General features: G+C 35.0%; 2 protein-coding genes across 2 annotated transcripts in view; one reads left to right on the top strand and one right to left on the bottom strand.

Moving 5' to 3' along the window:
* The window catches only part of LOC113523167 (uncharacterized), a 68,231-nt gene extending 62,040 nt beyond the window's left edge, over positions 1-6,191 (bottom strand). The window contains exon 1 of the mRNA XM_026909033.3: positions 5,780-6,191. Coding sequence (XP_026764834.1) covers positions 5,780-5,963 — 184 coding nt within the window. The 5' untranslated portion in view covers positions 5,964-6,191. The remainder of the gene's footprint in view (positions 1-5,779) is intronic.
* Positions 6,192-12,321: 6,130 nt separating this feature from the next.
* On the top strand, positions 12,322-25,600 carry LOC113523189 (protein FAM98B). The gene is made up of 10 exons (XM_052891965.1): positions 12,322-12,502; positions 13,773-14,005; positions 15,801-15,940; positions 16,650-16,785; positions 17,563-17,717; positions 19,198-19,398; positions 21,017-21,100; positions 22,023-22,240; positions 22,939-23,099; positions 23,747-25,600. The coding sequence occupies exons 1-10, from the start codon at positions 12,465-12,467 to the stop codon at positions 23,908-23,910; spliced, it is 1,530 nt and encodes a 509-aa protein (XP_052747925.1). The 5' UTR covers positions 12,322-12,464; the 3' UTR covers positions 23,911-25,600.
* Positions 25,601-26,267: the final 667 nt, after the last annotated feature.

Below are 26,267 nucleotides of genomic sequence, written 5' to 3'. Positions count from 1 at the left end.
GAATTAAAACGTAAATTATTTTAGAGCATATTTTAATGAATGAATTAAGTTTTTTAATGTTAGGTATTTTTTTTTATAATACTCACTTTTAAAATATTTACTGCGAAATTAAGCGTCATTAAATTTAATTGCTTCTTTTAAATAATATAATATTATTTTAATGGTCACGAAGTGGTTATAAAGTTATAAATAATATAAATAACTAATTTAGGTGCATATATCCTTGATTTGAAACATAAAACTTATAATTAGTTTTCAGAAAGAGTGCTTGAACGGTGTCATGGGTAGCACAGTAAACTCTTGTTGAAATCTATAGGCGACGGTTATCACTTTCTATCAGGTGGGCCGTCAGCTTGTTTGCCATTCTAAGTTGCATACAAAAGGGACGCTCAATGAAATTGGTACTTAGAATGATTGTCTGTCCGCGTATCAGTTTCATTGAGTGTGTTTAATTTCATTCTAACCTGTTCAAGTGTTCACTAACAAATATCCAACCATTTTACCATACAGCCGTTGATTGTCCACTGCTGAACATAGGCCTCCCTCATAAGGGGGGTTTTGACAGTAGTTGCAACGTTTGACAAGCAACTTAGCAACTGCAGTTAGGTTTTGATGATGATTTAAGAGAAACGCTGCTGCCCCTCCTTCGATCATTAAGTTCTCTTAGTCGCCTCTTACGACACCCACGGTAAAGGAAAGCGTGGCCTGTTCTATGCCGGGACCGCACGGCGGACACCATTTACATTCAAACATTTTAATAACATAAAAAATAATAAAAAATAAGTATAATACTAGCTTTTACCCGCGACTTCGTCCGCGTGGCCGGGATATGTTCATTGACCGGGATAAAAAGTAGACTAATCTCCACCTCACATAGCATTTGTATACTACATTTTATAGTTATAATTAAGCCGTTAAGGCGCTAAGAGGTAACAAATAAACAAATAAATTCATTTTCACATTTATAATATTAGTAAGAAAAAAATAAAATATTTTTTCTATGACTTGGGAACTTCGCAGCCCTAGTGGACAAATGACGGAAACCTCCTTATAAAAGACAGCAACGAGTGAATAATATGCCGGATCGTTTATAGCAGGAAGTAGTCAGGGTTGCCAATGCATACATATTACGTGATGACTTTGGTGCATTGCAACTGAATTATACTACATTAATCGCTTACATCAGATGCTTATAGACGTTAATAAAAAGCCTAGCAAATTACCTGTCAATACTAATAATGATTATGGTAACATATGCAACTTAGAATGGCAAACAAGCTGACGGCCCACCTGATGGAAAGTGGTAACCGTCGACTATAGATATGAGCAGTACAATGGACATGACCGTGTACTGTTACGCCTATGATACCCTCCATGCGTTGCCATTCCTGAGGACTCGGGTGTTATTCTTCTGTACCCTATAAATTCACTGCCACATCCAACCAAAGAAACAAAGCCATGCAAACACAACTGCTTTACGGTAGAAACACGAATGGGAAATAACACGAATACATATAAGTATGTCTATTTTTTTTAATAGGTGATAATGGAATGGTAACCGTGCCTGCGCTATTCGTATACACTGGCGGGGCACCAGTGAGGGATGATAAGGGAGGATGAAAGCAGGCCAGTTACCCCTTAACGATGAGTTTCACAAAAAACCAGTCAAGATAGTTTCTTGGGGGAACCGTGTGGAGGTCAACCTGATAGGGTATATTGCTAACAATGGAGTAGTTAGATTCTCATTATTAACAATCCCTTCCCCCAGTATGCCCATTATGCGGTGTGGTCCCGGCATAGAATGGACCACCCCTCCCTTTCTCATGGGTGTCGTAAGAGGCGACTAAGGAAACAGTTAAGGTCGAGGGATGAACAGCAGCGTCCCTTTTAAAACATCAACAGCCTAAATGTGGTTGCCATTTCGACTACCAAGCGTGGCAACCACTGACAAAACTCCCCTTATGGGGAAGGCTTATGTTCAGCAGTGGACAGGTAACAACTGGTATGATATGATGACTTAACGTGAAGATATGTTAATATACTTACTAAATATTAAAAACTTGAAAGTGAGTTTGACTGTCACTTCACATCGCCTTAATAGCTTAACCAATTACTATGAAATTTAGTATACACATGTTATATGGGGTAAAGAAGGACTTAAGCTACAATTTATTCTAATCAAAGTCGCGGGTAAAAGCTAGTATATAACAGATAGACTGAATCATGTATTCTTTAAATCATCTAATCCTCTAAGTTGGGGGGAAAGGGATTATTAGTAATGGAGACTGAGAATCCCATTGCTAGCAATATACCCAACCAAGTCGACCTCCTCGCGGTTCTCCCTGGAAACTATCATGGTTAATTCCTGATGAATTCATCATGATGGGCTAACTGGCCTGTTTTCATTCTCATCTATCACCCCTCACTGGTGCTCTGCCAGCGTATCCCGTTAGCACAGGCGGGTTTACCATACCATTTTCACCCATCAAAAAAAATCCTCTGTTACAAGATCTCGTACATAGATTATTTGTTATTTTTTTAATCTTTTATCTTTAAATTACACTATTACAATCTATGTTATCTGTGTTAAGTCATTACGTTGGTGGGCATTTTAAGTACCTATCTTACAAACGTAGTAATCAGAACACGTACTAGTTGCATCTCTTTCATACGAACGTGAATTGTAGAGATAGCGCTACCTTCGAAGTAAAGATATAACGGTTTAGGTATTACAGAAAATCTAGTCCTAACGCAGAATACCTCTCAATGTTGTATGTCGCAAGGGGTTTCGTGCGTGGAATACTTAGAGGAAACATGACATAACTGATTCGATTATTCTAGTTTATAACGTTGTTTTGCTGTAATCAATTTTTATTTGTGTATTACAAAAGTTGGCAATATCAGTTATTTATTTTATTTATTTATTTACACTTTATGCACAAGTATTGCACCAAGTAAAAAGAGAAACAACAAATACAGTAAATATTAATGAGAAGTGATACAAAAGGCGGCCTTATCGCTAAGCAATCTCTTCCAGACAACCTTTGGGTAGAGGACATTGAGAAAAAGACAAAGGGTAGGTGGCGCACTATTATATAAATATTATCATATACAAACATATATACATACATACATACATACACATACATATATAATATATACACAATTAAATATATACATAACATACACATACTTAACAGCACACATACAACAGAAAAAAAATAACGACGGAAAAAGAAGAGAGAACGTAGGAAAATAGTACTAAAGTGAGAGGTAGTAAGATTTAACACAGGTTTTGAAACTAGTAAGAGTTTGAGCGCACCGAATAGAGGTAGGTAGTGAGTTCCATAGGCGAACTGCCTGAACAGTAAAGGATTTAGAATAAAAAGAATTATTCAATTAAATATATTATTAAGGTTATTTTTTTTTTAACTATGAAACATATTTTGATAAAAATTCATATGGTGCCAGTCTGAAAGTATATTCTTTCAGAATGTTGGAGTTATGAAGAAATAAATATAAAAAAAAAATGCAACCGAATACTCCTTTTTCAGTCTTCACAAAAGGAGGAAGTCTGAGTTCCACTATATATTTTTTTATGTACGTCCACTAATTTCTCCGTTTATTGTAGACCTATTTTGAAAATTAATTTTTTATTTGAAGTGGTTTGAAAATACCAAACCAATCACTATTGGTCAGTTAAGACGCTTAAGCTTAATACTCATTTCCTAATCGCGAACCAAATAATATAAAAAAAAAAAAAACTATCTGTGTTTCGGTTTAAAGGGTGGGATATGGCGTAAATTTACTGGGTACAGAGGAATAACACCTGAGTCCTCAGAAATGGCGACGCATGGGGGGTATCATGGGCGAAACAGTATACTCTGTTATGTCCATGGTACTCCTCATGTCTATGGGCGACGTTTGCCACTTTCCATCAGGTGGGACGTCAGCTTGTTTGCGATTCTAAGTTGTATAAAAAAAATATCACTATTCTAAACACATAAGTTTTTGAGGATGGATGGAGTTTTGTTAGTCTTTCACGCAAAACTACTAAACGGATTTGAATGAAACTTGCTATAAGAATGGGTTACATCTTAATTTTGAAACATAAGAGTTTTGTGTCTCCGGTTTAACTGTTTACAATTTTTGGGGGGAAGAAATTGTTATTAATGGGGAGGATAGTCCCCATCGCTATCAATATACATTATCAGGTCGACCTCCACGCGGTTCCCCCTGGAAACCGTCGTGACTAATTTATCGTTGAATTCGCCACGATGGGCTAACTGACCTGCCTTTTCATCCTCACCAATCATCTCACTGGTTACCACTTTTCATCAGGTAGGCCGTCAGCTTGTTTGCCATTCTAAGTTGCATACTTTATATACTATACTTTGAGTATATATAACAGTCTGCTGTAACAAAATTCCCCGAAGCCATATGTTTACATTGTTTCACGTGGGAAAAACCGGTCAAAGTTATTGTTATCTAAAAGATCAAAACAGATGCATAGGATTTGAAATTTGGGCATGGACAATGGAATTGTACCTGCCGCCGACCTACTGAATGGCCAGTCATAAAAAAAATAGAACTAGGGAAGTAGTATTGTTTCCTTATCTATGGCTGTAAGCTATCTGCGTGTTATTTTTAACCGACTTAACATAAGAGGAGGTTTCAATATTTTGAATCGTGTGTTTGCTTGTTTATTTTACGCGATATTTTATCAATTCAGTTCATACATTTAGATTTTGAAGATTTTTTGCCATTTACTTTTAATTAACTTCTTCAACTTCAAAAATGGAAGAGGTTCTATGTTTTCTTAACGACTCTGTTCTATTCTTCTTAACGACTTCAAAAATGGAAGAGGTTCTATGTTTGATTGTATACTTTTTTTAAGGTATGTCCACGGATTTCCCTAACAATTGTAAACTGATTTTAAAAGTTTTTTTTTTTTTTTAATTTGGGTTTACGGTAATAATACCATATTGATACCATAATAATGTTGTGAATACCTATAATAGGCATGTGCATTAATATTGTATTATATTTAATGTTTGTTATACCAATATGTTATAATGCAGTATGCTGTTGGTGTTCCTTAAATAAATGAAATAAAATAAATTTTGTTACGATTAAAGGAGACATTATTATTTTTAACAAAAAAAAAACCGACTGCCAACACGTAGTATAATTTGTTTAATCTACTTGTACAAGCATATAATTTTACACAGTACCTAAAAACAGATATGTGCGTGTAATAAAATACACATTTTGGTATATACCGAACTATTTTTTTTTTATCATTCATTTTGTTTATTTTTTATCTAATTCTCATTTTAAAATTAATGTCTAATGTTGGCTTAAAAGGCTTTGCTGGATGTGTGAGTTTAAGGATAAAGATGTTGGGGCACACTATAATTGTAGATTGAAGATCGATGTAAAACTGCGTCAAAATATGTATTTAGACATATAGACATTTTAAAGACTAGACTAGAGAGATCGTAAGAAGAGAAATCAAAACTTACATACTCTCTTCTCTTTATGGACAAATAGTATGGTAGATAAGCACTTCGCTTCACAACAAGTAGCAATTTGTTACAATTATGTAATTAGCATATTTTTAAAATTGGATGTAATTATTTTAATACATGCACTTTCAAGTAATTTCATGTTTATACATCAACGGATATATTACTAGGAATTTAATAACTACCTACATAAATGGAATAAACCACAAATCAATTTGACCGGCTCGTGGAAAAAAAAATCACTCGCTTACCTTTGCGGGATTTCCAGTACAGTTTCCTCAAGTAATACACCACAGCGAGCAGTAACAGAGCACCCAAAAACCCACCTATGGCCGCCCCAGCCACACTCCCAGCACCATAACAATCGGCCGCATTTTGGCCGTAAACACTAGGAACCAAAACGGTCACAAATATTAGACAATATAAAACACCCATTTCGTTACACCAGTATGGACATCACTATTTTATGGCACTTTACGATTTTTCAAAAACAGAACACAGAACGCGTTACATTTGTATTCGAAACTCGAATACGGTATTCGTTTTGCAGTTTTGAAATTGGAACGCGAGAGGCAATACGATCGCCGCGTTTGCCAGCGCGGTGGAGTGTGGCCTCAGTGATGGAGTGGTCGTGGCGACCGCTTCGTTTGTGGAGACGCTGTGATTGTGGGACAGAGAACGTGTGTAGAAAACGTGTTTGGATAGCGAGTAAATATGCGTCATGTTGGCACGGCTACTTGTTTATTATGAAAAGAGAGATAACTTTTTTTGTGAATAGTTTTACCACAGAAAATATAATACTACAAGCAGATCCAGAGAACATTAGTTTGCCCCCTACTGCCATCTACCGGATCTATTTTAACTTACTAGGATAAAAACTATTCTACCTGTCAAGATCTAGCAAGCAATATATTTACAAAACTTCATTAAAAACGGCTGAGTATATTTTCAAAATTTTATTTAAAGACGGCTAAACGACTTCGGAGATTACAACAAACAAAAATGTACGAACATTGTTTGGATTTTTATATTATAGTCAAGTATAGGCAATGGATTTAGCTTTCCATTAGGTCAGTTGTTATTTAATTTATACTAAGTTGTGTAAAAAAAGACGTAGCTTTTCTCACAACTTAAAACATAGATAATGAAAATAATTAACTTTACCTTTTATTCTATGCAGTGAAAGGAGTTATGAAATTAACAAAGGATATACGAATTTTTGCCATGTGATCCCGAGATAGAATGGCCAACTCTTTCCTTTCCCATGGGTATTGTAAGAGGTGACTAAGAGAATTAAATGGTTGAGGAAAAGGCATTGTTCCTCTTAAAACATCACCAAAGCCTAACTAAGGTTGCTAACCCGTTTGCCAAGCGTGACAACTACTGGACCCTTCAATGAGGACACGTATGTATACATTTAATTTAATTAAAAACGGCTGAAATGATGATACGAATTTTTATGGTGTGATAAACGAGATGATTAAGTTAAAAATAGAATGGAAATTAAAAATATACTGAGTATGCCTTTTTTACTCACTCTTTTACTTTATCCGAGCAGTAAGTACTTTATATTATTCTCAATTTCGTGTATAATATAGTATATATCATATATGTGTAAGTATATTTGTTATTTATGTATATTTATTCGTTTATATATGTAATTTTAGTATGTATGTATATTAATAATTACTAGTACCGCATTCGAGTATTCTGACACTACCCTATGGTTGACTGGGAGAGAATGCTTTTAGTATTAAGTCCGCCATGTACACATATATGTATTAATGAATAAATAAATATGCCCAAATTACGGGAAAACGATGATAATGATGATGACGGTTTTTTTTTTATTAAATTTAAGTTTATTAAAAATCACAAATAGTGTGTAGCCGAGTTGACTTAACGCACATCTACACCTGCGCCGGCGCAGGTAGCACGCACACGAGTATGTCTTGTACACACACATAAACAAATTCCTACAGTGTCTTCTATCTGATATCAACATTATGATGTTGATGTACCTATTCCTATTAGGTATAATGCGTTTAAAATAAATTGTTGATGTCAATGGATTTTTAACCGACTTCAAAAAGAAGGTTTTCAATTCTTTTTTTTTATCTTATGTTTGTTACCTCATAACTTCGTCAATTCTAAACCGTTTTGAAAAAATATTTTTTATCTAAAAGGATATATAACAGGTCGATTCTATAGAAATTTTATCGAAATCGTTTCAGTAGGTTACTTTTAAGATCGAAATGATTGGATTTCAGATAATTGAAGTCAGTTTTTTTTTATTGGACAAAGTTTTTAATTAACCACCGTGTTGTGGGTATATTAATATAAAATTGTATATATAATAGGTGATGGTAGTTTAATAAATCATGGTAGTAGATGAGACTTTGTACAAAAGTCGATTACTTGGGTACCTCTGTCCCATTCGTGTTTCAACCGTGAAGCAGTTGAGTTTGCATGGCTGTGTTTCGGTTTGAAGGGTGGGATATGGCGTGAATTTACTGGGTAAAAAGGAATAACATCTGAGTCCTCAGGAATGGCTACGCATGGGGGGTATCATGGGCGAAAGAGTATACTCTGTTATGTCCAGGGTACTGCTCATGTCTATAGGCGACGGTTACCACTTTCCATCAGGTGGGCCGTCAGCTTCTTTGCCATTCTAAGTTGTATAAAAAAAATGGTTTCCAGGGGGAACTGTGTGGAGGTCGAACTGATAGGTTATATTGCCAGTAATGGGGTTGTCAGATTCTCATTATTAACAATCCTTTTCTCCCAATTGTCACCACTCTGTGAAGTGACTTTGAAAACTTTGCTACGCCTCTAGCGGATGGTTTCAGAAACTCAAATTTCCATACAAACTCCCGTACATCAATAGACGTAAACGTGAATGCAGTAAAATGTTTGTATTTACAGCCTAAAGCTCTACAATCCATAATTTTTTTTATTTATTTATTCATGTGTACATGGCGGACTTAATGCTAAAAGCATTCTCTCCCAGTCAACCATAGGGCAGTGTCAGAATACTCGAATGCGGTAATACTAATTATTGATATACATACATACTAAAATTACATATATAAACGAATAAATATATATGAATAACAAATATACTTACACATATATGATGTATACTATATTATACACGAATTTGGGAATAATATAAAGCACCTACTGCTCGGATAAAGATAAAAAGTGAGCGTGAACGCTTTTTTTTTGAAAGACGGTTTAGTCGGTAGTCTCTTAATGGCATCAGGAAGCGCGTTCCAAAATATGCTTTTTTTTTAATGGATGACCAAGGAATCCTAACCCCGCTTGCAATATCGATTTAATAATAATAATAATACTTCTTTATAATAGATTACAAAGATCCATTTTTGTTAGTAACAATTGACTTAAACTATGTTAGTAGAAAAAAAAATACAAAAATCATTTTATGGCTTCTATAATAATTTTGACCCACAACGACAGGATCGGGCTATCGTATTTATTACACAATGCCTACAGAATGCCGTTACTGCTGCCACGCAGTCGGTATAAAAGAGATGCGATCCGTTTGCGTCTGATGGCATAGAAGTCATCTGATTTACGCTGGTGGGACACCAGTAATGGATGGTAGATGTAAATAGGAGCAGATCAGTTGGCCCATCGTGACGAATTCATCAACAATTTATCATTTTCCAAAAGGGACCACATGGACATCGACAAAACAGGGTATACGCTACCATTGGACTGCTAATACCCTTACTAACAATTCCTTCCCCCATGCTCACACGGTGTTCACGTTGAATTGTCCTTAAATCCAGTAAAAAACACATACAATTCAAAGATAATATAAATATTCATAAATAATAAAAATATATTTATATGTATATAAGACATAAATATTTTTAAACTACGTAATTATGTAATTAATTGTAAAGATGGAGGTCATACAAAATTCAAATGTCAATGTCGGCCAACTTTCAAGTTTTAATATTCATATTATAAAGAGTTGTTTCTTTATTTTTATTTTTATTAAAATTAAATAAATTTGAATATTAATTTAATAACAATATGCAATTGGGGGGAAGGGATTGTTAGTAATGCGGATTATCAGTTCCATTGCTAACAATATACCCTAACAGGTCGACCTCCCCGTGGAAACCATCGTGCTGAATTCCAAGTGTATTCATCACGATGGGCTAACTGACCTGCCTTTTCATCCTCACCAATCATCCCTCACTGGTGCCCCGCCAGCGTAAACCGTTAGCGCAGGCGGAGTAACCATTTCATTTTCGCCTATCAAAAAAAAATATTATATTACATAGCCGTGTGGTCCCGGCATAGAATAAGCCACCCCTTCCTTTCCTGTAGGTGTCGTAAGAGGTGACTAAGGGAACTTAATAGTAGAGAGATAGGCAGCAACCTCTCAAAACGTCACCAAAAGCCAAACTGCGGTTACCAATCCGCCATACATTCATACATCCATCTTTATAAACTATCACATTTATAAAACTAGCTGTATCCCGCGGCTTCGTCCGCACGAATTTTTTTTTTATACAACGCAGAATGGCAAATAAGCTGCCGGCCCACCTGGTAGTATATAAGATATATATATGTATAAGAATGAGTTTTACATTGTGATCTGCTATTTCTTATCATAAATGAAAAATGAAATTTAGATTTTATTTAAATTTTATTTAAGTATCTTAAAAGAGAACGGTCGTGGCTTCAATGCTTCGATATATGTGCTAAACAAATAAAGAGATACCCTATGGGTTGCAAAATGAGTTATCAAAATTATAAAAATGGATTCGTCTGTTTCTTTTTTATGCAACTTAGAATGGCAAACAAGCTGACGGCCCACCTGGTGGGAAGTGGTAAACGTCGCCTATAGACATGAGCAGTACCATGGACATAACAGAGTATACTGTTTCGCCCATGGTACCCCCCATGCGTTGCCATTCCTGAGGACTTAGGTTTTATTCCTCTGTACCCTGTAAATTCACGCCATATCCCACCCTTCAAACCGAAACACAGCCATGCAAACACAACTGCTTCACGGTAGAAACACGAATGGGACAGAAGCGCCCAAGCAAGCTCATTTGTCTTATTGCAATCTTTACTAGTATAATAAATATGAGTGAGTTTGTTTGTAACCTGTCAGCGCCTCAACGGCTTAACCAAATTCTATGAAATTTGGTATGCACTATATGCTATACATGTGCGTACGGAGGTTATAAGCTACTTTTTATCCCGATTAATGAACGTACTCCGGTCACACGAAGTCGCGGGTAAAAGCTTGTACAAAAAATAAAAAAAAAATGTTATGCAACAATTTGCGCCGCCAACTAAATGCTTTCAATGATAAATCACCTATCTCCTGCTAAAGAATATTTATCTATACTTATAATAAATCTGTAGAGAGGTCAATTCTGTACATAAATATTTCCAAAATAACTATCAGGGGGTGATTAGTGATCGATACTGATGCTAAAAATGCAATCAGTGAAATTTTTGTCTTTCTGTCTGTATGTTCGTTATAGAAACAAAAACTACTGGACGGATTTTAACCAAACTTGGTACAATTATTCTTCATACTCCTGGGCAGGTAATAGTATACTTTTCATCACGCTACGATCATTAGGAGCAGAGCAGTGAAGGGGAATGTTGGGAAAACGGGAGAAGTTACTTCATTTTTATTCGCGTATGCAGCCTTAATGGCCACTTTTTAAAATGTAAAAATGTTCACCCGTGCGACGCCGGGACGGGCCGCTAGTTTAGGAATAAGAAATAACCTTTTTACTTCTCTATGCATCTTAATATTCGTCATTTTTTCTCAATAATGGATCCCAAAGTCAGTGTTCCTATATAATATGTAAGTACGTTCCAAACTTTTTTGTGGGTAGATTTCTTATAAGAATAAATTTCATAATGTCAACATCTTACAATATTTTGAGCGTTAATTTTTATCAGTGGTGCTGGAAAACGCCGGTAACAGTCATAGTAGATTTCGACATAATCGACGCTTGTTTATAGTCATAAATATATTTCTTTTCTGTAAAAATATAAGATAACTTAATTGATCAGTCAGAATGTGTAGATAGCTGGATTAAACCCAACTCATAGGACGTTAAAAATGAAAAAATTACCAAGTATGTATTTTATTATAAGTACAGATTTATTCTAGATTGACGTTTGAATTAAGATGACAGCTTGAAAACGTCAGTCCTGGAATAACGTCAGATACAGCCAATGTTGCTACATATACAGGATTCCCAATAAATTCAGGATGCAATAATGATTCCCGGGTATTTCGAGAAAAATACAAATTTTTAGACAATAATTGGATATTTCCATTGACTTGTATTTGAAATTGTAATAAAAATTTATTATATTACATTATTAAATATTTATGGCAGTCTATGGGGGAGGCTTATGTTCAGCAGTAGACGGATAATGGCTGAAATGATGATTGAATATTAATTTTCTGCGAGTATCTACTTATTCAGTTAAAGTGTAAAATAATTAGTGCTTAATTGTTTTCTATGACTTTCTGTTAAAGTTTAATACAAAACATATGGATTTATATTATTATGAAAATGTTAACAAATTAGAATATTATAAATAGATATTTATTAAAATTTATGAATAGCTGTATTGTTATATATTATTAAATAATTACTTTAGTTATTATAAATAAATTATACATCATATATAGTTTTATAAGAACGTACTAAAACTAAATTTTCGACACAGGTACATCGAATTTTTAGTTTCTTTCATAATTTAGGGGGGAAAATGTCCAAATGTTGGTAACACTGATGACTATGGCGTTAGTTGGCGTGTACAGAAGAATTTTCTAATTTCTAAATTATTGTGACCGGCTAGATATTAATTAAATATACAAATATTTATTTCGAATGATACCAATCTAAGTACAATATGGAGAACGATATATTAGACGGTTTAAACGATTTGGGGTAAGTTTATTTTTTTTTTAATTCTTTAATCAAGTGCATATTTTTTCTAATACATTTTCTGTTGATATTTCTTCATAAAGGTGGTAATTTTTATAAAAAAAGTATTTTAAATAGATGTTTAGGTTTTATTTCTTGACACATCTTTAATTCTAATAGGTTATTCAGTAAATAATTTAGGTTATAACGAACAGCTGTAAGTAGCGGTATTTCTAGAATTTTGTGTTTTATTTGGACAAAAAATATCCAGAAATTACTATTACTTAGCATAAATATCTATAAAACACTAAACTAAGTGAATATAGCCGTTTTTTTTCTAATCTTTTACAAACTTATAGTTCTAGAATTGAAAAAAAAAGACAAATTATAATTTGCATGCTTAATATTGGCTCAATATGAAAGTGTTTATTGAACTTTGTCATTACCTATTTTAAGCAAGTAAAGTATTGTATTCTATTCTAGAAAATTATTGTACCACAGAGAAAGAAAACATATTTTTGTGATTTAAATAAAATTTTGGAAATGTACACTTTTTCTTTATAGTCCAATAGCTATATTTGACAGTTTTCCTATTGAATAGTTCTTTGTTTTTACATATTTGAACTTCATTAGATTTGGGTTAGTGGGACCACTGCCCCTCACTAGCTAAGTGTGATTAATGCATTATAGGGCTCAACTATGATGTCTTATTACATTAATAATTCTAATTGTTATATAGTATATTCATTATTGTAACCCATTCTTTAAAACTAATGTTAGTATTTATTAATAGGGTCTCAAAAAATATTTCTTGTACCATCAAAAAAAAATATTTTACCAAAAAGTAAATAAAAAAATATCTCAAAAAAAGAACAACTTGAATGTATACCAATGGCACTACATAATAATAGGTATGAACATAACTTGTAATTTGGGGTTTTTTTTGGGTGATAAAAAAGGCTTCACCTGTGCTAATGGTATACAGCAAGGAATGAGGAATGATAGGTGAGAATGAAAAGGCATCTTGATCTTAGTGAAAAGGCTGAGAAGCAATGATAATGAAAAGGCAGATTAGCCCATTGTGATGAATACACCTGGAATTCAGCATGATGGTTTCCAGGGGGCCATGTATAGTTTGACAGGGTATATTGCTAGCAATGGGACTGGTAGTTCACATTTCTAACAACCCCTTCCCCCTGTAACTTGGGCCAGGCTAATTAATACACTTGAAATTGCAAATATTTGAAAAAAATAGGGGTCTGATTTTTATTTTAATGACATAATTTTTAAACAGTTATGAGGGCCCACTTCTTAATGAGGTGGCCTTCTCGAAGGCCCTTGATGGTGGCCCCAAATCCCTCGAATTCACCAAACTCATCCACATCTTGGCGGAGGAGCTAAAGAAACTCTGTAACCTGGAGGAAACCATAAATGTGATGAATGATGCTGATGAGTCAGCGTCTTTCTTGCTTGAGCTGAGTTCGTTCCTGAAGGAGCTTGGCTGTCCATATAAGGCATTGGTTACAGGTACAAATTTGTTTTTCACTTCATTTAGAAAGCTATTAAGAGTATCCTATGATGATAAACGATCACAATAGCCTTAAAACTGCTAGCAACACTAGACATCATTCACACCATTACAGTTAGATGGTTATGAGCCACAGTGCATAGTAATTTGCATTTATAAATATATGATAAATTTTCAATTCATCCTTTTTTGCTGGGACATAATAAATAAGCAGATGGCCCACCTAATATTAAGTGTTAATTAACAGTACTTTTTTTTATGAGATGTTAATGGAATGATGATCCTGCCTGCACTATCTGTATACAAATATAGTGTCAAATCTGATGTTAAGTGATCACAGCTTAAAAGGTTAAGCTTCTCCTGCTGGTACTCTGTTTGAGTCATAGATTACAATTTGCTCTTCTATTGCAGTTGTTTTATTTAATTGTTTTATATATTTTATGTATGTATGTATTTATTCAAAATATTATGTGTATGTTTATATTATATGAATTTATCTAATATTGCTTTATTTTTTTTCTCTATTCAAAAATGCACCTCCTACATATTTCTCAGTTTACCCAATGGTTGATTGGTAGAGAACACTGTCTGATGATAAGTCTGCCAAATGTAAATAGAATTTTACTGTGCATTAAAGTTTAAATAAATAAATAAGTAAGCATGAAGCAAATTGTTTGGCCCATCTTGATAAATTCATTAGGAATTAATCACTATGTTTTCCTGGGTGTGGTTTCCAGATTTAGAGGTTAACCTGACAGGGTATATTGCAATGAGGCTCCTCCTATTAATGTACTATCTAAGAACTGGTACTATGGACCTCATAGAACCCATTGTGATCCCATGGTGCCCTTCAGTCTTATGCAATGTTATTCATGAGATCTAAGCTGTAATACCATCACATCCTGCAATTTCTCACCCTTGAAACTGATAGCTATGCAACCATTGGTACTTTGTAGAAACATAAGTAACAGCTATACAGACAGACAACGTTTATATAAACTTTTGTACTGTATTTATGTGTTACTGGCTTTTAAATGCGAATTTTATATGCATGCCCTGGATATATTCACTCACTGATTACCTTCACAATCCCATATAATATGTATATACAAAAATTTATAGTGAGATACATTTTTTATCTACCAAGATTACTACAACACCTTATTTTTGGTTACAGCAGAATATCAGTGTTTTTGAGAGCAAAGCAATAATCTGAGTTATGTCTATTTTATATTACTGAGGCGCACGCACGAAATATAAATAAATTTACATTATTTCTTTTATGTACTTTCCGTTTTTGTTTTTGTATATTTATTATTTTCGTAATAGTAAGTTTGTAAGTATTGCAAAAAAAAAACAAATATTTATTTATTTACATTTTATTAAAAAGCACCAAGTGATTGGGAAGTGATACAAAAGGCGGCCTTATATATATATATATATATATATATATATATATATATATATATATATATATATATATATATATATATATATATATATATATATCTGTCTACTTATCTTAGAAATAGGGTTCCTCTAATAATTAATAAATAATATTATAAACTCGAAGTTTGTAATGATGATTCGATGGATAAATTTCTGTTACTCTTTCATACAGAAAAAACTGCTGAACAGAATTGAATACAATTTGGTGCATGGTTAGGTTATATCCTAACTTAGAATATATCTGCGTGAATTAGTATATAAAGTATCACTTTATATATTAATTCACGCGGATCAAGCCGCGGGATACAGCTAGTTTTAAATAGTTTTACTATTTATTACCTCCAGGTCACATGTCCTCCCGCCTCCAGTCAAAGGAGGATAGGCTACTCTTATTAGACTATATGATATCAGAACTGATGGCAGCTAGAATGGTAGCCACTGACTGTCCCAACGAGAAGAAAAACTCTACAATGGAAATTGTTATGGTGAGTTAAATGTAGATAAATAAATAAATAAACACTGTGTGTTTCACCTGAGTCATATGTAATCTGTATTAAATTTATGACATTTGGACTGGCAAGCCTGCCTGATTTTTTTCTTCAATGCGTGGTAATGGAATGGTAACCCCGTCTGCGCTACTGGTATATGCTGGCGGAGCACTAGTGAGTGATGGTAGGTGAGGATGAAAGCAGGTCAGTTGATCTATCCTGATGAATAGATCTGGAATTCAGCATGATGGTTTCCATGGATAATCACATGAAGGTCAACCTGATGAGGTTTATTGCTAGCAATGTACCAGAGGGAGACTTTTTACAAAAATCGATTGCTTGGGTACCTCTGTCCTATTCGTGTTTCAACCGAGAAGCAGTTGTGATTGCATGGCTGTGTTTCGGTTTGAAGGGTGGGATATGGCGTGAATTTACTGGGTACAGAGGAATAACACCTGAGTCCTCAGGAATGGCAACGCATGGGGGGTATCATGGGTGAAACAGTATACACTGTTATGTCCATGGTACTGCTCATGTCTATAGGCGACGGTTACCACTTTCCATCAGGTGGGCCGTCAACTTGTTTGCCATTCTAAGTTGAATAAAAAAAAATGGGGCTGGCAATCTGCATTACTAACGATCCCTTCCTCCATTACTGTCATGTTTAGATATTGTTTACAACGTGTTAAATATTCCATTATTTCAGCAAGAGTCTCCAACAGCCAAGGATCTGAAGGAAATATTGATCTCTCTTAAATTTAACAAACCACCTCCAAACATCACGGCCGAGATGTTGTTTTCTAAATTGGAGTCAAAACTGAAGGACACCATACAGAAGGAAGGTTTGTATGATTGTTTTTTTTTTTTTAGAAATTACTTAAATGGGTCTTTCTTCTACTACAATGAAATAAAATGAAATTAATTTATTTTGCTAGAATGTAGGTAATTTTAGATGAAGCTGGTTTACATTTCCTGTATACATTCGGCCTCTATGTCGGCGTGTAAATTTTTAACAATATGAGAAATTTACATATATTATACATTACGTATATTTAGGTGTGTATGTGTGTGTGTGTTTACTATTGTAGTAGTTTTCTGTTGCGGATCAAAATGCACTTGTTACTTAAAAAATCTTAATACAGTGAACACTCTATATAAGCAACTCATTTGAACCAAGTTCAATAAAAAAATCTTATTGGGAAAAGTTGCTTATAGGAAAAAAGGAGTATAAAAATACTTTACCGTCGGAAAACTATTTTTACTTATTCCTTTTACTAAGCTGAGTAGAATAAATAAAATATGAAGAATGTTGCTTATAGAGAGGTTGCTTATATAGAGTGTTCACTGTATTTATATGACAATTTTTTTTTTAAAAGAGTCGGTAATAATACCAATGTATAGTCTTCAAGCTAGAATACCTTGTTTTGTGAGGAAATAGGTAATTAATATCGATTACTACTCAGAACACCCAGATTTATACCAATTTAATAAAGTTATATTCCTAAATTAGCACAACCGGGAATGGAATCCGGGACCTTGTTAAAGCGATGCGTCCACCACTTCCCTACGGAGGTTTTCATAATAATAATATTTATATATATTTTTTTAATTATTTTAAGGTAACCAACTAGTCGGCAAGCCATTATACAACAAAGCATTGACAGACAAAGACTGGAAGAAATTAGAGACGGATTATACAGAAATGTTCGAAGAGTACCGTTTGAGAAGAGAAACACTCATCACCAGACTCGAGTGCACTATACAGAGCTTTGAGGTCTGATATTGTTTAAAAAATAAAATATCATTATGCCAGACTCCTTAGGGACCAGTCAATGAGAGAACTACGATAGAATCTTGAGAAGTCTCATTCAGATAAAGGCCGGTAACGGACAAGCAACTCTCGTGTTGCAAGTGGTCATGGGCCATGGCATCCGCTTTTCATCAGGTGGACGTCAGTTCGTTTGTCCCTTGACAATAAAAAAAAAAGATACAGGCAGGAATAAATGATCTCTAATGTTATTTTTTATTTTATTCTTGTTATATACACATTTTTTATAGAAAATATAATGGTAAACAAGCCAAGTCCAACCTGATGGATAGTCGTAATCGTCGCCTATAGAAATGAACAGCACCATAGACAACATGTACTGTCACGTCTATGGTACGCCTCCTGTGTTGCTATTTTTAAGTATTAAACCTCCACACTCCGTAATTCCACTGCTAGATTCCAACTACATAGAGAAATAAGATAACAACAATACAAATGAAGCAAAATTTGAAATGGGCTGCTTCGATTTGAAGGCTGGTGTGATCATGTCTGTACATTAAATGCGCAATCATTTCAAGCGATAGTAAATTTAGCCTGGACGAGTTATCTAATCCCAATTCACGAAAATTGATAGCAGTAAAGATATTCCAGAAAGTAATATGTATAAAAAACTAAAATGTCATGCGTAAATCTTATCTATCTAAGAAGGGGGGGGGGGGGCAGGCGCCCCAAGAGATTTCAAGAAAGAAGAGAGAGAGAGACGTGGAATTGAAATTTTGAAAGATATTTTTTTATGTAACTTAGAATGGCAAACAAGCTGACGGCCCACCTGATGGAAAGTGGTAACCGTCGCCTATAGTCATGAGCAGTACCATAGACATAACAGAGTATACTGTTTCGCCCATGATACCCGTAATGCGTTGCTATTCCTGAGGACTCAAGTGTTATCCCTTTGTACCCTGTAAATTCACTGCCTGTGAGATAAACTCGCGAAACATAATGGACATGGTTTTATTTACTAGTTTTTACCCGCGACTTCGTTCACGTAACCGGAGTATGTTCATTGACCTCGATAAAAAGTAGCCTATAACCTGCATCCCATGTAGTATGTGTATATTAAATTTTATAGTGATCGGTTAAGACGTTAAGGTGCTATAAGGTAACAAACAAATTCACTTTCTCATTTATAATATTAGTAAGGATTCCTTATTGACCGCATTACAAAAAAAAAAGTATGGTACAAAAGGCGAACTTTGTTTCAGCTAATTACTTTTTTTAATTTAATTAGCTAAAACAAAGTTTAATTAGCTAAATATAGTTTATTTAGCTAATTAAAACTAAATAAATTTATATTAGCTAATTAAAGCCAGCTAACCTTTAGAAAAACAGAAATGTATTTATGCAGTAAAACTCATTGAAAAATGTAGATAAATAATTACAGACATATCTGTATTAAATATATCTTATTAAATTATTTTATACCCAGTGGTCTGACCGTTTGAAGACCAAGAAGGATCACATACAATCGACGTACCGTCCAAAGCGGGAGCTCCTCAAAGTAAAACCCGACGTGAAGTTATCAGATTTCCTCGCCGCAAGGACTACGCTTCTCCAAGTGGAAAAGACATCCAGCGCTAGTGTACGGAAGAACACCCAGACTGATGTCAACAAAGTTATCATCGGACAAGTGAGTGGAGAATTAGCGTATTTAAGATTGTTTTTTTTTAATGGCACGTATGTAAGTGAAAGTTCTGCTGGTATTATGGGTTTGGCCAGCTAATTCTGGAGTGGGCGTGTTCTACCAATCCCTTACGGACGTCAAGTCAACTTTGACTCGGACTCGACCCTGCTTAGATCCATCCCTCACGGACATCAACTAGACCTTGACTCGAATATATCCCTGCCTAGCAGGGTTTGTACTCTCCACCCATATCCACTTACATTTTTGTCTCATATCGATGCTCTTAAAATCTTTTTTTTTTTATACAACTTAGAATGCCAAAGAAGTTCACCTGATGGAAAGTGGTAACCGTTGCCTATAGACATGAGCAGTACCGTGGACATAACAGAGTATACTGTTTCGTCCATGATACCCCCATGCGTTGCCATTCCTGAGGACTCAGGTGTTATTCCTCTGTACCCTGTAAATTCACGCCATATCCCACCCTTCAAACCGAAACACAGCCATGCAAACACAACTGCTTCACGGTAGAAACATGAATGGAACAACTTGGGTACCAAGCAATCGATTTTTGTACAAAGTCTCCCAAAATCTCTGTACACGGGTCAAAAGTAGGAAGTTCTCGATCAGTCCGAATTTCTTTATTGCAACTGTGTTATGCAACTGTCAATAGTTTTTTATAATTCTGCAAAGGAATTATAAAACAGGGTTTAACAGTTTACTCTCATGTAGGTTTGATTTAGTTAAAGATCTTTTATGATATCAATATTTTGCACAAAAACATAAATAGTTGTCACGGTTCGTTTATTTTATTCATGTTTCTAAATGGTTGCATAGATTCGTTGTCCAGTATCATTAGTTTAAGGGAAGTGTCGACTCTTAAATAACGTAACAATTGCCTACTTTATTATAAATATTATATACTTTTTTTTATGCAACTTAGAATGGCAAACAAGCTGACGGCCCACCTGATGGAAAATGGTATGTCCATTTTCCATCATACTAGTTTAAACTCACGTCTTCGTCCGCTTTACCGAGATATGTTCACTGACCCGGAGAAAAAGTAGCCTGTAACTGTCTCCAGGATCTTATCTATATATACCAAAATCCATCATAATGGATTCACAGGATTAGAAAGCATAATAAACAAACAAACTCACTTTCGCTTTTATTATATTCATCATGACAATGTTGTGGTAGCCTGCGTTAACGGTATACGCTGGCGGGGCACCAGTGAAAGATGATAGGTAAAATGAAAAGGCAGGTTAGCTCGTCATGATGAATACACCAGGAATTCAGCACGATGGCTTCCAGGAGGGACCGCGTGATGGTCGACCTGACAGGGTATATATAAATATATATATATATATATATATATATATATATATTGCTAACAATGTGACTGGTAGTCCACATTACTGGTAAACTCCGCCGCACATGATCTGATCAGCCGTTGACTGTCCACTGTTGAACATAGGTCTCACTGTATTGCGGGGTTCTGCCAGTAGTTGCCACGCTTAGCAGACGGGTTGGCAATCATACTTAGTTTTTGGTGATATTTTAAGAGGAACGCTGCTGCCCATCCCTCGACCATTAAGTTATAATATTATAAATATCATTCCAGGTACCAGACAGAGGCGGCCGTCCCAACGAACAGCAGCCACCGCCACCGGAGATGCCCTCGTGGCAGCAGAGATCCGCGCCACAAGTATGTATTAGTTTTTACCTCCGACTTCGTCTATGTGACTGTGTCGGGTCATATTGGGGCCGACTCTGAGACGTCATTTCTCTAAAGCTATCTTTAAATTTGAAATTTCAATTTGATATCATAACAAAATTTTTTTTATAAATAATATGAATAAGAACTAAATTTCGGATAGATTTAAGTGGGGGAAGGGATTGTTAGCAATGGAGTTTGACAGCCCCATTGCTAGCAATGCACCCTATTAGGTCGACCTCCACATGGTTCCCCCTGGGAACCATCGTGAACAATTCTTGTTGAATTCGTCACGATGGGCTAACTGACCTACTTCATCCTCACCTATCATCCTTCACTGGTGCCCCGCCGGTGTATACCGATAGAGCGGGTGGGGTTACCATTCCATTATCATCCATTAAAAAAAAAATTAAGTCAAATTGATTATTTATTTATTTTAAAAAACCAACTGCGGTTTACGAATAAAATTAACAAACATTTACATAACAAAGTAGTATGGCCAATAACAGGTTTTTCTAAATTAATTTCGTAGATTATTTAGTTGACAATTGTTAAAGGAAAAGCAGAAGAAATAAATCAAATAGGCAATCGTTGGTCACAAGATTTAGAGATAGGTTTAGGCAAATGTCACCTCTACTCATTGAGTAAGATAAAAGTGGCCTATGTCCTTTTTTATTAATTCTTTTTAAAACATTTTTTTATGTCGACATTTATATTGACACATATATATATATATATATATATATATATATATATATATATATATATATATATATATATACACACACACACACACACACACACACACACACACACATATATATATATATATATATACATCCAATACCAAAAATTGAATTAGAAAAAAATATTTTTAAAATACAAGTAAATTGTTTAATTTAATTTTAACCAGGGCGGACGCGGCGGTGGCCAAGCCGCTCGCGGTGGCAGTAGCGGCGGTGGTTTTGGCGGTGGCGGTGGCGGTGGCGGCGGCGGCGGCGGCGGCGGCGGTTTTGGCGGCGGCGGGGGCGGTTATGGCGGAGGCGGTGGCGGCCGTGGCGGAGGCCGAGGAGGGCGCGGCGGTGGACGCGTACAAGGCGGGTACAGTCAGGCGTCTGGCGATCAGGGCAGGTTCGTTCTTTATATATATAGGTTGTTTAGTATAAGAAGAATATTTTTTTCTATACAAATGTGGCGGTAAATAATTCTCGGTTTCCATAATGAAAACTGTAAATGTGATATACTTACAGATTTGTCCATTAGAAATTTTATCAAAATTCATTCTTTAGTTTAGTTTTTATATCAAAATAACTGGTTTTGTCACAATTGATGTCGGTTTTTTTTTGCTTGGGTACCTCTGTCTCATTCGTGTTTCTACCGTGAAGCAGTTGTGTTTACATGGCTGTGTTTCGGTTTGAAGGGTAGGATATGGCGTGAATTTATAGGGTACAGAGGAATAACACCTGAGTCCTCAGGAATGGCAACGCATGGGGGGTACATGGGCGAAACAGTATGTGTGTGTACTGTTATGTCCATGGTACTGCTCATGTCTATAGGCGACGGTTACCACTTCCCATCAGGTTGGCCGTCAGCTTGTTTGCCATTCTAAGTCGTATTAAAAAAAAACCTTACAATGTATTCTATGAACAAAATAAAAAAAAAAAAAACTTAAAACACAAGTTGATCGTATTAAATTACCAACAGGTTTTTCAAAACCTGCAGTCACCAGTTTCTCACAGAATAGGTCTCACATATTTAATTGTACCGCAATTTGTTACTTTATACTTTTTTCTACTTATGTTTTAATTATTTCATTATTTGATCCACAGACCTCAGACGAGTCCAGCGGGTTACAACCAGAATTCGCGGAACTACCAAACGTACGAAGTGCCGCCCGGCGGTTACAATCAATACGACAGGAACAACGGCCACGGTTACAATAACCAAGCTGGTTACGACAGTATGGGCAGTTACAACCAGTATAATCAAGGTTTGTTTTACTAATGGGAACAACATAACAGCCATGGCTACGAAGCTACAGTGATGTTAAAACAGTATGGGACAGTAGTAAAAAAATAGGATTATATTTTGTAAAAAAATTTAGTTTTTATTGTATCATTTTACATTTTCGTCCGTGTGGTCCCAGCATAGAATAGACCGCCCCTTTCTTTTCCCGTGGGTGTCGTAAGAGGCGAGAGATGGGCAGCAGCATCCCTCTTCAAACATCTCTAAAGCCTACAGTAACTGCAGTTTTTTGTTTTTTTCTTGACGGGTGAGAATGGAATAGTAACCCTGCCTGCGCTAACGGGATACGCTGGCGGAGCACCAGTGAAGGGTGATAGATGAGGATGAAAACAGGCCAGTTAGCCCATCATGATGAATTCATCAGGAATTAACCATGATAGTTTCCAGGGGAAACCGCGAGGAGGTCGACCTGGTTGGGTATATTCCTAGTAATAGGATTCTCAGTCTCCATTACTAACAATCCCTTTCCCCCCAAAAGTAAGGGTAACTGTAGTTACCAGTTCGCCTGTCAAGCTTGGCAACAATTGACAAAACCCCCAAAGGGGAGGCTTATGTTCAACAGTGGACCGTTAAGGGCTGATATGATGATGACGATGATTATACATTTTACAGGAGCCAGCGGCGGTGGCTACAACAAGGGCTACCAGAATCAAGGCTACCAAACCCAAGGTTACAGCCAAGGTCAAAGTAAAGGTTACCAAAACCAAGGCTACTACCAGAACGAGCATGACGACCGGGATCGACGCGGTAGAGGGGGCTACAGAGGACGTCGCTGATAGAAAACCAGTTTTGTTGACTGTATTAATGCTCTAATGAGTTATAGCCGACATAATATCAGATAACTGATAACCACCCGTGTTGTTCATAAAAACGGAGCATCCAATTTACAATGTTTCAATGTAACGATATCCAAGTTTTGTTAAAATTACAGTAGGAACATTAAATTAAATTTTCTATTATTCTAAAAGTGTAAATGGCGGACTTAACGCCATCTGGCGTTATCTACCAGTCAACTGTAGACAGGAATAATGTAAATATAATTGACGGTGCAACGTGATGTGTAAAGGAATAGAAAAAACAAAAATAATACTAAATTAGTAAAAAAACATAATACTCATGTTACCTATATTATACATACATACATGTATATATATTACTATTAATACTTACATATATAAGTATTGATAGTTTGTATAAAAATATAAATATTTTTAATTTAACATATTGGCTAGAAAGAAGGTGAAAATACTTCTTAATATAGATTCGTTAGTTGTTCGGTGTTTTTATGAACGACACGGTATTAATATAATGGCAACTTATTTATTTGCTATCTCTAGTACGCTATTGTATGTGTTGCATAATATTTATTGTATTATTGTCTGGCGACGTAAATAAGCGATTTAAGCTAAACATCTAACAAAATTACCAAAACATATAATTTTCAATGTTTAATATTAAATTATTAGTATGTAAATATTTAAAATGCACTTCTGCTTTGCTACTTCCTTTTTTTCGACAAGTTATTGGACCTATTCATTAATTTAAGGCATACTCCTCGCAAAGGGGCCGAGTAACTTTGTTTAGACCAGTAGCAACCACTGTTTATTATTACTCTTTATATTGCTACTTTAAGTGCCTAATAAACAACGCCATAAGCAATGTCAAAGCTGAGATAATAGAGTTTAAAATAACGCAATATCCCAATTCCAATATTGTAGCCAAAAGATTTGTTAATATTTCAAAACGTGTTGCATGACTCAAGCCAATCGAAGCGATCAGTCGAAATCTCTACTAACTTCTGTGACTGTCACTTTGCATCGTGTCCACTGAGTGTTAATTAAGGAAGACTCTTACTGAATACCTTTACAAATTTTCAAATTTAAAATCTGACCATTATCGTTGATGAAATGAAATGAAATTTTGTAAATGTGTATAATTTGCTTCAACTTGAAAGATGGGGTAATTTTTATAACTAGTTTATATATATATAATATAAATCTTAACAAAGTTGTCATTATATAGCAAAATAAATGAAGTATTTAGTGAAAATTATAGCAAATGAACGGTGGGGTCGTCGATTCTCTAAATTTATTTCTCTACTTTTGATAGTTTCGAGAAAGTACTGATTTATAAACTATCATAAACAAAATTTTTTTTGGAAGAGAACTCTTATAGAGTTAAACTCGCTTGTTTTACATCTTCATTCAAAATAAGTATAACAATGTTTTTTTTTTGTGTACAATAAAGTATAAATGAATTAATATTTAAAAGATTTGATTTAAATCAATTTGAAATTTAGTTAATATTGGTTCTTAGAATAAAGATTTTGTGTACTGTCATATATAAATTGAAATTTTAGATTTAGAGAAATGGGCCCCATTGTTACTTTTACAGTAATCGATATTCCTACATAAAAGCAATTGCAAACTTTTTTAATAGATATAATATAAAATTCTTGAAATAAAACGTCTTTTATTTGAAATCCCTAGCACTCAGTATTTTAATTTTTTTTTTATATTACTGTGATGGTAAACAAGCGTACGGCCCTTCTAATGATAAACGGTTTTTTTGATGGGTGAAAATGGTATGATAACCCCGCCTGCGCTAACGGGATATGCTGGCGGAGCACCAGTGAAGAGTGATAGATGAAAATGAAAACAGGCCAGTTAGCCCAACATGATGAATTCATCAAGAATTAACCATAATAGTTTCCAGGGAGAACGGCGAGGAGGTCGACCTGGTTGGGTATATTGCTAGCAATAGGATTCTCAGTCTCCATTACTAACAATCCCTTTCCCCCAATGTTAAACAGTTACTATCTTATGGATGCCTATAACATCAGGGCTGTCACGTGCCCGTTGCCGATCTCTAAGAAATTTTATTGTCCTTTTAGAACCTCACACAGTAATGTCTGGGGGAAACCGACTTATTATTACATGACTTTGAAAAATTCTTCATTATAACATATATGTTATACAATAAATATTATTATATTTATATATATATATATTTATATATAATATTGGTATTTCTATGAGGTCCAGTTAATAGTGTATCATAAATTTAATCCAGTTTCTCGAGTGGTGGCCCCACTGAAAATCAGCGCTGCATCACCAAGCTGCAGCTTACGCTG

This window comes from Galleria mellonella, unplaced genomic scaffold (assembly GCF_026898425.1).
Source record: "Galleria mellonella isolate WM207_F2 unplaced genomic scaffold, CSIRO_AGI_GalMel_v1 utg146, whole genome shotgun sequence".
NCBI lineage: Eukaryota > Metazoa > Arthropoda > Insecta > Lepidoptera > Pyralidae > Galleria > Galleria mellonella.
This window is presented reverse-complemented; position numbering and strand designations above follow the sequence as displayed.